Consider the following 13730-nt stretch of genomic DNA (forward strand, 5'->3'; position numbering starts at 1 on the left):
AAAATAAAAGTAAACCAAGAACTTTTTTTGTGATGTAATAATATCTTCTACATCTGTTAATCAATAAAATTGATGAGATTGAATCAATCTATTGATTAGTCTCAACTCCTGGAATTCAAAGAAATTTTTTAATTTCAGCTTTTGTAAGCTCAAATTGATTTGTGATATTCTTTGATTTTTCAGTGCTGTTTTCATGCTGCTCCCTGTTATAACCTATCTAATTTTAATTGGAAACAAAGATATTATATAGCAGCACTTGAAGATTTCAAGGGGATTCATTTATAAATGGACACAGTTTGGAAAAAGGAAATTCGAGAGCCCAGTGAGTTCAGTTGGCTGAAGGAAAGGGTTATGGACAGGGAGATATGGAAATGTGATTGATTTCTGGCTGTGATGAACGTACCATGTGGTAAAGTATATATGATGACATAAACCGAAGAGTACAAAACTTTCTAACTGGGTGGTGATCTCCATATCTCTAAGCTTGTGGGAAACAAACTAGGGTGCAGGCCCAATGCACAATATCAGAATAGCAGTTATCATAGAAACCACAAGGCAAGGATAAATACAGGTGATCAGCAGCTAAACAATTATAAATTAATTTATTCTGAAACTGATGAAGAACAGAATAATCTCAATTCTTTTCAGTACTCACCCTTTAATGCCATATTGTGAAGTCATACAAAAAAAATATAAACAAGTGAAAAAAATTAATATAAGACTAAATAATTTTCCAAAAGAATATGCACATCATTTGGGATTGTTTTGCTTAAATCAGTGATGGCTAGTAAAAAAGTTGGAAACTGAAGCTATTTTGAAAAGACTAAAGTTATGATAATGGGATGAGTTATTGATTGATCCTTATTTTACATTTCTATCATTTAAGAATAAACCCTCTTCAAGTTACAACCTCAGATACTTGATGTTTGTCACATATCTTAGGAAGACTCCCCGACTCTTCACTGCTGGTAACTACAGTGAAACATCCCTTTAACAGACAGCCATGGGGAACGAAAATGTGTCCGTTAGAGAGAAGTGTCCGCTAACAAGAAGTCTGAGGGAGAAAGAAAGAAAAATCGTTAAACGTTTAATGTAAAATTAAATATAAAATATATACAGATTTTGAACAATATTTTTGTAAATAATATACAATTACATACACAAGAGATAAAGAAAAATCGTTAAACATTTAATGTAAAATTAAATTATATACAGATTTTGCACAATATTTTTGTAAATAATATACATACAATTGTGCTATGCATATTATGACTTTATCTAAAGAAAAATACATACAGTAATCACTTATTTTCTTCTGCACCTTCTTTCGGCTGATAATTTTGTTTTCAACATTTGTTTGGAGTAAAGAAACCATCGAAAGTCCTTCAGTATCTTCTTCAGTGGCGAAAAACATTTTTAAACGATTGATTTGTATGAGCGCTTCTATTTTCATCGGTGGTTTGTCGTTAATATGTTCTTCGACAGAATGACCTGCCATTTCTTCATCCTCATGAGGAACTTCTTGAAAAATATCGATGATAATGTCGTTGATATCTAGAGCACCATCTTCTGTAGTAAGATTCGAGTCTATATCTTTGTAGCCAGGGTCACTTTAGCGGAAGTATCGTACATTATCAATAGATCTTGAAGTTCTTGTTCTTCTTGGTGCACCACATTGCTGTTCACAACTTCAATTTTTGCATTTGAGAAGCCAGACTTTACAAAACAGTTCACGACAGTTTGTTTTCTAATTGCGTTTACTGAAGAGGAAACCCATTGAATCGCATCTAGGATGCTGAGTTTCTTTGCAAGGTCACTCGCACATGTTACATCGTTCATGTTTGCAATGAGATGTCTTAAAACACGTTTTCTGTAGTGAAGTTTAAAATTTTTTATTATCCCTTGATCCAAGGGCTGACACTCTGCAGATGTGTTTGGTGGCAGAAAAACGATTTTAATGATACAATTCAATGTGTGGGTGAGATGCAGCATTATCCATGAAAAGAATAATTTTTCTGTTTTGACGAATCATGTTTTGGTTAAAGTGACTTATCCATTCGCTCATGATATCTCGTGTCATCCATGCTTTTTTATTAGACTTCCAGTCAACATTCAAAAGATTGAACTTTATGCCCTTGAAACAACGAGGATTTTGTGGTTTTCCTATAACAAGAGGTTGTTCAAAGTCTCCCAGCATATTTGTACACAATAGTACAGTCAAGCGTTCCTTAGAAATTTTTCCGCCCTGGCACTTTTCGTTTTTTAGATTCATTGTTTTTTCAGGAAGAGCTTTGAAAAACAACCCTGTTTCGTCACAGTTGTAAATATCCTTAGCTTCAAAATCACGACATAACTCTTCCAATTTGACGGTCCACTCTGTTACAACCCCAGTATCAACAGATCCACCTTCACCACTTAAGGTTTTCCAAGAAATTTTATACCGAGTTTTGAACTTGTCTAGCCATCCCACAGAAGCTTTAAACTTATTTACTCCCATAGATTTCGCAACCTCCAAAGCCTTCCCCCTAATAATCCCACAAAAGCTTTAAACTTATTTACTCCCATAGATTTCGCAACCTCCAAAGCCTTTCCCCTAATAATAGGCCCATTAATGGGAATTTTTTTAGCACGTGTGCGACAAAACCACTCATACGTACATTGTCAATTTGAAGTCCAACAGTTTTCGGGAATGATTTTTGAACCTGATCATTTCCATGTTGCCAAAATTGTTTGAGCAGTTCATTTTTTTTCTTTAGAATGTCGCTTACTTGCGTCTTCTCGATTTTGAATTTTGCAGCGAGATTGCAAACACTATTTTTTTGCCGATCATACGCATTAATGAGTTCGACTTTATCTTTTAAAGTTAAATGTTTACGAGAAGACATTGTGCACTTCACACGACACTGAACAAAACTGAAACTCAAAAGACGAAAGGCTGACCAAATTCCCCCCCCCCTGCACACACCGAATTCATCAGAAGTTTTACACGTGCCTTAAAATTCTTGAAAAAGGGTTTAGAACCGCGACATAAACTTTTGATAAAATTCAGAGAATCGGAAATAGAAAATAAACACACGGTTGAGGCAATACGTGGAAGAAACGTTCCTAGAAAAAGGGCCGTGAGCTCGCCCGCTGTCCGTTATTGGGAGATTAAATTAAGTGCTAATCTAAACAAAACAGTGCAGATTGCCTGTCCGCGTCCATTACAGAGAATGTCCGCTAGACAGAAGCTGTAAACACGTTAAAACCAATGGAGGTGAGTTGGGGAATTTGAAAATGTCCGTTGTAGAGAGATGTCCGTTAAAGAGAGGTGTCTGTTAGAAGTTTCACTGTATTTCTTCCCAGCATATGCTCAGTCATTTTAGCCAACATTTAAAGTTTGTATTTCTTTCTCCAATTCATCAATATGTCCAAAAACTATTGAAGGTTTAGTTCTATTTCTGATATAGCAATAATGCAGAGTGAGGACAGGGTCAGTGAAGGAAATTGATAAATACAGGTAGCTTAGCAGCATGCTAACAAGTGACAGAAGAACCATTGTCTGCCAACATGTGAATTAAAAGATAAGAACTTGAAGGTTTTATAATGTAGTTGTACACAGGTACATCATCCAGATTCAGGCAAGGAAATCAAATGCTATTGAGAAGTACTTTGGAAATTTCTAACAGAACATGAGCATTGAGTAAAGGGAAGATAAGGCATTGGAAGATTTAATGGGCAAAAATTCACAGGTCTTTAGTTCACATTTTGAGAAAAGTTTTAATATGAGGATGGTGAAAAACCTGTTTGCATTGTGAGGCCATCTCTCTCTCTCTCTCTCTCTCTCTCTCTCTCTCTCTCTCTCTCTCTCTCTCTCTCTCTCTCTCTCTCTCTGTTTCCAGTTACAAACAATTGTGGTGGTGCTGTGCTCTCTTCTTATTGTTTTTACTACTTTTGAAATGTGGCTTATAAACTTGCATAGGAAGAAAACATTAAATGAAGTAAGTTAAAGTTAATAGATTTTATAAGAAGCTCTGTTAACTTTACAATATCCAGAGGACAGTTTGTTGTGATTAACTAAATCTCTCTCTCTCTTTTTTTGGTGTACTGCCAGTGTACTTAAATTGACATTCCTCTTGGCTGACAATAAAGAATGCGCTAGCCATTTATTGGGAAAAAAAAATTAGTTACAAAATTTGTCACTATATGGCAATACAAATCACTTGAACAGCACTACAATTGTTCAATGTATCCTCCATTTTGGCCAACAACAGATTCCATTCAAAGAACAGCATTTTCTACAGCAGAACTTAACATGTCAACTGGAATAGCCAGCACATAACGTCTAATGCTGTCCTTCAGATCTGCCAGAGTTTGACATCCTTCCCAATACACCTGGTTCTTCAAAAAATCCTACAACCAGAAGTCGCATGGTGTGAGGTCCGGTGATCGGGGTGTCCAAGATGTCTGGAAACAATGGCTGATGACCCGTTCATCTGTAAAGTGTTGCCTTAGCAATCTTTAGACACAATGGTGGATGTGGGATGATGCACCATCTTGCATGAATATGGTATCCTGAAGGCACTCATGTTGTTGCAGCTCTGGTATTGCGAAATTTACCAACATTTCATAATATCGCTGTCCAGTGATGGAACAGGGGCAGGGTACAGTCTGTGTTACCTGTTCAAAAAATAGGGCCCAATCATGAATGTGGCCATAAATCCACACCACACTGTCACTTTTAGAGAATGCAATGAGACCCCTTGGATTACTCAAGGGTTTTCTGTTGCCCAAATACAACAGTTATGTGTATTCACTTGTCCATTTAAGCAGAAGTGGCTTCATTGTTCCAAAGGATGTTCCATGGCCAAGTGATATCCACTGTCATTCACGGAAGTGCGTATGTGAAATGAATATCTGCATCACCATGCTTTAGCTGCTATAGCATGTCCATCTTGTGAGGATAGTACCACACACCTGACGCATTACTAGCCTTACGGTGAATACGGTATGTCCACTTCACGAGAAACAGCTGGCACATTTGCGCTACCACATGGAGATTGACTTTAAATCCTCAACAGCCATAGCCACATCTTCAACACGAGAGGAGTCCACTCGTTTTCAACCTCTATCTCGTTGAACACCAAGATGTCCTGTCATTTCAAATTTTGCAATTATTTTGCAGACAGCACAAACAGTCATATGTCCAAACAGTCTTATGCACTTCTGACGCCAGAATTCTCTGATTGCCGCAGCTGCATTGTTGCTATTCTAATAGTACAGCTTCACTAATAGTGCCTTTTCCTGTTTTTCCTTCTCGAGCTGCAATTACAGCCTTGCAACGATCTGGCATAGAGTTATATCTTAAAACAGGCCTATGAGGCTGGGAAATTCCATACTGCAATAATTAAAGACCAACACCAGCCAGGAATTAAAAATTTTACTATAAGAATAAAATATACAGAATATAATGAAATACTGTGGTACACTATCGGAAGACTAAAATATTACAATAAAATAAAGTATGATAAAATGTTAAAATGTAGTTTGTAATAAAATTATCTAAAATAAACTGGATTAAAAGCGATAAAACCTGAAGCTTTCGGAGACTGCTGTCTCCTTCAACAGTGTACTATTAGTGCAATGACACATCCTTAAGTAGCAGGCCCATGGCACACATGCACGTGGTCCATCAGACACATGGTCGGCATTCCCCACGTGCGCAACAGAAACAGAAGTGGCTCAGGAGTGTGTCAAACAGAACCGGTCATCCTGTCTGAGGATAACCGCCTCAAACAGGGGGTGTAAACGTATCCCCCTGCCCCTATTAATAGTATTACGACTGGATGAACCGATTCGCAAGCTCTCGAGCCACTTGCGTTCCCAAAATCTATGGGCACGGTCCGTAATGACTGCGTCTTTATATTCATTATATTCTGTATATTTTATTCTTATAGTAAAATTTTTAATTCCTGTCTGGTGTTGGTCTTTAATTATTGCAGTATTGCATAGAGTTAACCAACTTTTGAATATACAGTTGCCCAATTTTGTGGTACCACACCCTTACAATGCTCTCCTGCAGCTGAATCTTACTTATTGGCTTCTTCTGAGCAATTTTAGACGACATTATGTACCAGCAATTTTCAATAGGGTTCAAATCTGCACTGTTGCCGGGCCAGTCCAACACTGTAATGCTAGCATTTCTGAGGTATGACTGCACCTTAAGGGAGAAAAACGAGGGAAAACATTGGTGTAAGTATGTTTTAAGCCTTGTGAGACAAGAAGACAAACTCATCATCAAATCTAAATAGCATAAAACTTACCAATTTTGCTGTGTGGCAAGGTGCTGAGTACTGTTGAAAAATGCAGTTTTGGACGTCTGTGGACGAGTTTTAGGCACTCCTCCAAGATAGCATTGTACGTTTCTGCATTCACCGTTCCATTAATAAACTTAATTTGCCCCACCCCTTTGCTTGTTATGCATCTCCAGACCATTTGATCAGCGAGGAACTTTACAGTCTGTGTTATGCAGTCAGGATGGCATGCCTCCGATTTTCGTTTTCTGACTTATCACTTCACATCCGAGCCATTCAGGTTGAATTTTGATTCATCAGAAAAGATGACTGTATCCAATTGCTCTTTTATCCATGAAGCATGCATTTTAGCCTAAGGAAGCTTCTTCCTCATTTGTTGGGTCAGCAAAGGCTTCTTCTTCTTGGGCCAATAGGCATGCTGACCACATTCCAAAAGCCGTCTTTGGATAGTTCGTGCACTTGTTTCAACACCAGAGGCCATCTCAAAGTCTAGTTTTAGATCAGGAGCACTAGCATGGCGATTTCTTCAAAAATAGCCATTTCAAATATCGATCTTGGGAAGGTGCAGTCACTCTCTTACGGCCTGATCCAGGTCTTCTCTTCACATCACCGGTTTCACACTTTAATTTCAGCACCTGGGATACTGTTGACTGGTGGCAGCCTATTTTATCCGTGACACTTTTTTTTCTTGGTATCAACTGAACATATGGAGCCGTGCTTGCACCTCCGCAAAACAGGATACTAATGAGCTTGTATATGCTTTCAATGTTCATAGAAACAGCTAATGCAATACCTTGCAATTACTGTTTGATACAATACCTTTGCTTTCCGACAAACAAAATTACTGTAATCAAACAATATCTGGTGCCTCTGTAGCCAGGTGGGCAGGAGCAGCAGTGCGTAGCACACGCTTCTTGATTTGACCGGGGTTCAAGCCCATGCCCACCAAATATGAAGGATATAGAAATGTCGGGGAATGACTACCGCATATCCCCGGAGCAATATGGCCTTAGTTTGCTAATGCTCCTAAAAACCAAATAACAGACAAACAATATCTTATATGTTTCACTACAAATGTGACTTTTTTAAGGTGATGCAGTTTTTTTTGTCCACCACTGTGTGTATCCTAGTTGCAAATTGAAAATTAAAAAAAAGTTATTTATTATAAAGCAGTTTCCCTATTAATCCTTAATTCTTTGTAATTTACCTGTTGTATACAATTGTTGTGTTGCCCCCATAATTAAATTAGATTTTTAAAAATCCTTTTAATTTACCGTATTTTATAAAAAAAAAAATTTGTCATTTACCTTAGCCCCAAGAGAATGAAATGGATATGTTGGCCGATCGTAGGCCTTCTCCATTCTCTAATCTGTCTCCTGCTCATCATGGACCAGTAGGTCATGCTGGGTCACCATTGCCGCCGCCTTCTCCATTTTCACATATTCTTCCAGATCCGTCAGGAGGTTTGCAAAACCAGCCAGACTTTTTATGTATGGTAGGTTATTCTAATAAAGTAATTAAATATTGTTTGCTATTCATCTATACACAGAGTGCCAAAACAGTCAGTGCAGCATATTTTTAAATGGTCACATCTCCTGAACAGAGAGACTGAAAATATATTTTTTATTTCTAGTAGTACGTATCAAGAAACACAAAACAAGTGTTAAATCATAAATGTTAAACTCACTATAATGCAAACTTGCATACTATAATTTGTGAAACAGACATAATGTATCTCATTATGTCTGTGTTTCACAGTTTTAATGTAAAATCACTAATTTACACCATATTATGTTTAATATCACTGTTTGAAATAAAAGGATAATCTTTCTATACATTAAAAAAGTTTTCTTCTTAGTGATATTCGACCAATGAGAGAAAAAGACGAGGCAATTACATCACTACAAATGCAATTAATTATTGACAGCTGCCTCCATAATGTTCACCAACCTCATCCATGTGCTTCACTGTCTAACATTTGATGTTCCATTTTAAAGTTTTTTTTGTATATTAATGAATATTGTATATTTGTGAATAGTTTAGAATTTTCTAAATATTCTAAATATTTGTATAGTTTGTAAATGTTTCAGTTAAATATTTTAGTCCTGCTTTTTTGGATGCAACAATATTCTTTGCACATTATGGATCCCGAAGCAAAAGGCAGGTAAATAATTACTTAGTGATATTTATTCAACTTGGGAATGCTGTGCACTACAAATACACGGGTAAATAATTACATAGTTGATTTTCTGATTAGATATTGATCAATGTGTTTTGACAGATGTGTTTTTTATGTAGAAAAGATTTGACTTACTCCATATACCTCTACATTTTACATAGAAAACAGTGTGCAGGGGTGAACAGGCAAAGCGAGCAGGAGGCCAAGCCACCTAGTATAATATTTTAGCATTAGCATTAGTAGAGGCATATGATGCAAGAAAGCACGCTTATGCAGCATCAGCCAAAAAAAAAAAAAAACCCACTCCCATTTCACCCCTTCATTCGTTCGAATTACCTGTCCAGCTGAGCCTTATATTTATTTAGGCTATCAACTTCCACAACAAGAGATGGAAGTCTGTTCCACCAACCAACCACCCGCTGGCTAAAGGCAAATTTCCGCACGTCTATCCTACATCTGTCTTTCCTCAATTTGAATTTATGCCCTCTCAGGTGATTTTTCTGAGCTAGAGGAAGAATCCCATCAGCATTGAGCATGCTTAAACCATTCAAGGCTTTATACACCTCTATCAGATCACCTCGCTGGTGCCTAGTCTCCAGACACTGTAATTTGCAAAACTTAAGCCTTTCTTCGTAAGAGCAACCCTTCATTCCGTTCACTAACCTTGTTGCCCTTCTCTGTACTCGTTCCAGCAGCTCTACATCCTTCTTGAAATGAGGCCTCCAGACCTGGATACAGTACTCAAGGTGTGGCTTGACCATTGCCTTATACAAGGAGGTGAATAATCACCTCCTTATCCCTGCTAGAAAAATTCCTGTACAGTAAACCCCCGCTATTCGCGGTATCTGTATTCGTGGTTTCGCGTATTTGCGGTCGCTGATTTAACATAAAATGAAAGCTAAAAAAATATGAATTTTAAAGAGCAGTTATCATTTTCTGCTCTAAAAAAACATGGGCGTGGCTAAAATTATCTTTCCCGGTCAAAACAGCGCTCAGTGGGTGGGGGAGCCATAACTCAGTATTCGCTGCATTTCTCAGGCACATAACCCCCGCGAATAGCGGGGGTTTACTGTATATCATTGACAAGACACCATGAGCTACTCTTGCAGCCCATCTGCACTGCTCAGAGAACTTAATATCTGCCTGCCCAGTTACCCCCAGGTCTTTTTAATTTTTTCCACCGTCAGTGTAGTACCACAGAGTTGATACGTTGCTCTGGGGTTACTGTTTCCCCATATGTAGTACTTTACATTTGTCAATGTTAAACTTCATTTGCCACCTCTCAGCCTATCTGCTCAACCTTTCCAGATCCTGTTGCAGCAGCATAGCGTTAGTAGTGTCCTTAACAACCCTGCCAACCTTTGTATCGTCTGCAAACTTGGACATTAAGCTTGATATACCATCATCAATATCATTTATAAATACAGAAAACAATAATGGATCCAACACTGAACCCTGACGGACTCCACTAATAACATTAGTCCACGTTGAGCAGTGTCCATTGATTACCACTCTGTCTTCCCCTCAACCATCCCTTTATCCATAGCAGCAATTTGCCTCCAGTGCCACACTGCTCCAATTTGTGGAGCAGTCTTCCATGTGCAACAGTATCAAAAGCCTTTCTAAGATCGAAATATATAATATCAAAGTTATTCCCTGCATCCAGTTCTTTTGTGACTGCATCATAGTATCCAGTCAAATTGGTCAGGCAGGACTTTCCCTTAACAAAACCATGCTGTGTCCGAGCTATAACTGAAGTCTTGTCTAGATGATCCTGCAGTGCTTCTTTAACCAGTGCCTCCATTAATTTTCCGGGAACAGAAGTTAAACTCACAGGTCTATAATTACTTGTGTCAGCCTTTGATCCTCCTTTGTGAATTGGTGCCACATTTGCACATCTGCAGTCTATGGGTACCTCCCCTGAGTCCAAAGAAGCTCTCATAATTATGGCTAAGGGTTTGATTACTTCTTTTGCTGCCTCCTTTAATATAACTGGATAGATCCCATCCACCCCGGGTGCCTTTTTTATGGTTATCCTCAACAACTTCTCCTCCACTTTCCTCTCAGTTATTACAAAATCATCTAGCTCACTACCAGATTTTACTTCACCTCTGGCATTTCCCTTCCTGAATAACTCCTTATGTGTGAATGGAGATGCAAAATACTCTTTTAGTTTAACAGATATTTATTTAAAGTATACCCAGTAAAATAAAATAAAATAAAATATTTCCAGAAGCTTTCGGAACTCGTGTCCCTTTCTCAACTGACAGAATTTTTGAATACATTACAAGCAAAGTGTGGCACGTTACTCATTCGTCATTGTTGTAGCACGGACGTGTGCTGCCTTGCGCCAGTGATCATCCATCAATAAAACGGTTGTCTCCAGGATTGGATGTATACGCATGCCTTTCTGGCGATTTAATGCCTTAGGGTTGTTCATTATGTTTAGTGACTCTAGCCATAGGCGGTGGCGAAAGTGTCGCGCGTGGTCCACTATCTCAAAGTCGCGCTTGGGGTCAAGATCGTGGTTGGTAGCCCAAAAAATGTTCTGCAAGCGCGGACTGGTCAGTTTCGGCAAGCCGGATTGCTCTGTCGTGTTCCGTGAGGCGATCCTGGAGACGTCTCGATGTCTCACCTACGTAGCAACTGTTACAGGCCCTACAGGTGATACGGTACACTACATTGCTGCGTAAGACAGGTGTGACAGGGGTCTTCACACTGGAGACAAGTGAACGTAGGTTCCTACCTGGTAATTGTACACATTTTATGTTGTAACTTCTCAGGATCTTCGAGATACGTCCTGACACTCCTGGATAGTACGGAATGTAGGCGGATGATATGCCGACTTGCTTCGGAGGTCTTGGGTTGGAAGTAAGTTCTTGTGCCTGTAACAAGCATCTGTTTAGTACATGGGATGGATAACCGCATCTGGTTAAGTCCGCCTTCACACGGGAGATCTCGTTACGTCTAATTGTGTCGGTGCTGGAATGGCTCCAGGCCCTGGAGAACAGGGTGCGGGCAGTGCTATTGAGATGGCTTGGAGCGTGGCCGGACCCGTAGTTGGTGAATTGACCGCACCACATGGGTTTGCGGTATACTGAGGTCTCTAGATGTGGGCCTACGCGATGCACTAGCACGTCCAGAAACCGGAGCGAACCGTCCACCTCTGATTCTACGGTAAACTTGATGAAATTGGATAGAGAGTTGAGGTATTCTAGTAGTACCGTTTCAGAACCACGTGGTATTATGGTAAAAATATCGTCGACATATCTACACCACGTTGTAATAGGTGTAGGTGGGTTCTGGTGTATCTGCTTCTCCAGATCTTCCATGGCGATGTTAGCTACGGGTCCGGCCACGCTCCAAGCCATCTCAATAGCACTGCCCGCACCCTGTTCTCCAGGGCCTGGAGCCATTCCAGCACCGACACAATTAGACGTAACGAGATCTCCCGTGTGAAGGCGGACTTAACCAGATGCGGTTATCCATCCCATGTACTAAACAGATGCTTGTTACAGGCACAAGAACTTACTTCCAACCCAAGACCTCCGAAGCAAGTCGGCATATCATCCGCCTACATTCCGTACTATCCAGGAGTGTCAGGACGTATCTCGAAGATCCTGAGAAGTTACAACATAAAATGTGTACAATTACCAGGTAGGAACCTACGTTCACTTGTCTCCAGTGTGAAGACCCCTGTCACACCTGTCTTACGCAGCAATGTAGTGTACCGTATCACCTGTAGGGCCTGTAACAGTTGCTACGTAGGTGAGACATCGAGACGTCTCCAGGATCGCCTCACGGAACACGACAGAGCAATCCGGCTTGCCGAAACTGACCAGTCCGCGCTTGCAGAACATTTTTGGGCTACCAACCACGATCTTGACCCCAAGCGCGACTTTGAGATAGTGGACCACGCGCGACACTTTCGCCACCGCCTATGGCTAGAGTCACTAAACATAATGAACAACCCTAAGGCATTAAATCGCCAGAAAGGCATGCGTATACATCCAATCCTGGAGACAACCGTTTTATTGATGGATGATCACTGGCGCAAGGCAGCACACGTCCGTGCTACAACAATGACGAATGAGTAACGTGCCACACTTTGCTTGTAATGTATTCAAAAATTCTGTCAGTTGAGAAAGGGACACGAGTTCCGAAAGCTTCTGGAAATATTTTATTTTATTTTATTTTACTGGGTATACTTTAAATAAATATCTGTTAAACTATGGACCCCAGTACTCCAGGCCCATTTGTCACTACTCTTTTAGTTTATTAGCCACCTCAGCAGGATCCTCAACTGTTGAACCATCAATATCCAGTGGACCAATCTGATTCATCCCTTTCCTTCTAGAGTTTACATAGGTATAGAACTCTTTTCTGTTTTTCTTTGTATCCTTTGCCAAGGATTTCTCATAATCTGCCTTTGCCTGCCTAATCTCCTTTGTGACTTGGTTACAGACCAGCTTATATCTATCATAGGCTTCCATGTCACCAATTAATTTATATGTATCCCATGCATTTTTCTTCTCTACCATATGTCTCATTTGTTCATCTGACATCCATTTAGGCCTAAACCTTGAACAATAAGGTAATATTTAAAAAAAATGTATAGATATGTATACACATACAGTTTCAACAAAACAAAAGTATGAGCATAATCCACTTTTTTTTTTTCTTTTAATAAAAATCTCAAACACAAATTTAGAACCTTATAACAATTATTACTATGAAAGCTGAGAAGACAAAAGATACTTGTTGCTATTAGACTTAAATTTCTGCAGATTATAGATTTTGTTTGGCACCTCCATAGCCAGGTGGGCAGGAGCAGCAGTGCGTAGCACACGCTTCTTGATTAGACCAGGGTTCGAGCCCGTGACCACTAAATACAGAGGATGCAGAAAGGTCAGGTAATGACCACCGCATATCTCCGGAGCAATATGGCCTTAGTTGCTAATGTTCCTAAAAACCAAATAACAAACAAACAACATTATAGTTTTTGAGAAATATGTGGATGAAGATTGTTCCAGAGAACAGAAGTAGCAGAGATAAATGAAGAAGCGGGAAAAGTTGGTTGTTTGAGTTTGGAGTTGAACAGTGAATGGGTGTTGCCTGGTTGAGGCATATATTGGCTGGTTGGGAGAGTAAGGGTGGGGAATTATAAAGGCCATTTTAGAATACAGCCCATGGAAGAATCTATAAAAGGTATGCAAGAAGAAACTGAATATGTATGAAACAGAGTGGAGAGTCTTTGT

The 13730-nt window shown here is 39.4% G+C and overlaps 1 protein-coding gene across 1 annotated transcript in view; it reads left to right on the plus strand.

Moving 5' to 3' along the window:
- Positions 1-13730, plus strand: part of LOC150078365 (E3 ubiquitin-protein ligase RNF38-like) — a 280964-nt gene that overhangs the window by 178905 nt on the left and 88329 nt on the right. Inside the window, exon 7 of the mRNA XM_090384822.1 lies at positions 7606-7788. Coding sequence (XP_090240948.1) covers positions 7606-7788 — 183 coding nt within the window. The remainder of the gene's footprint in view (positions 1-7605; positions 7789-13730) is intronic.

The sequence above is a fragment of the Mastigoproctus giganteus genome, chromosome 11 (genome assembly GCF_048544385.1).
Source record: "Mastigoproctus giganteus isolate SK-2022 chromosome 11, ASM4854438v1, whole genome shotgun sequence".
Lineage (NCBI taxonomy): Eukaryota > Metazoa > Arthropoda > Arachnida > Uropygi > Thelyphonidae > Mastigoproctus > Mastigoproctus giganteus.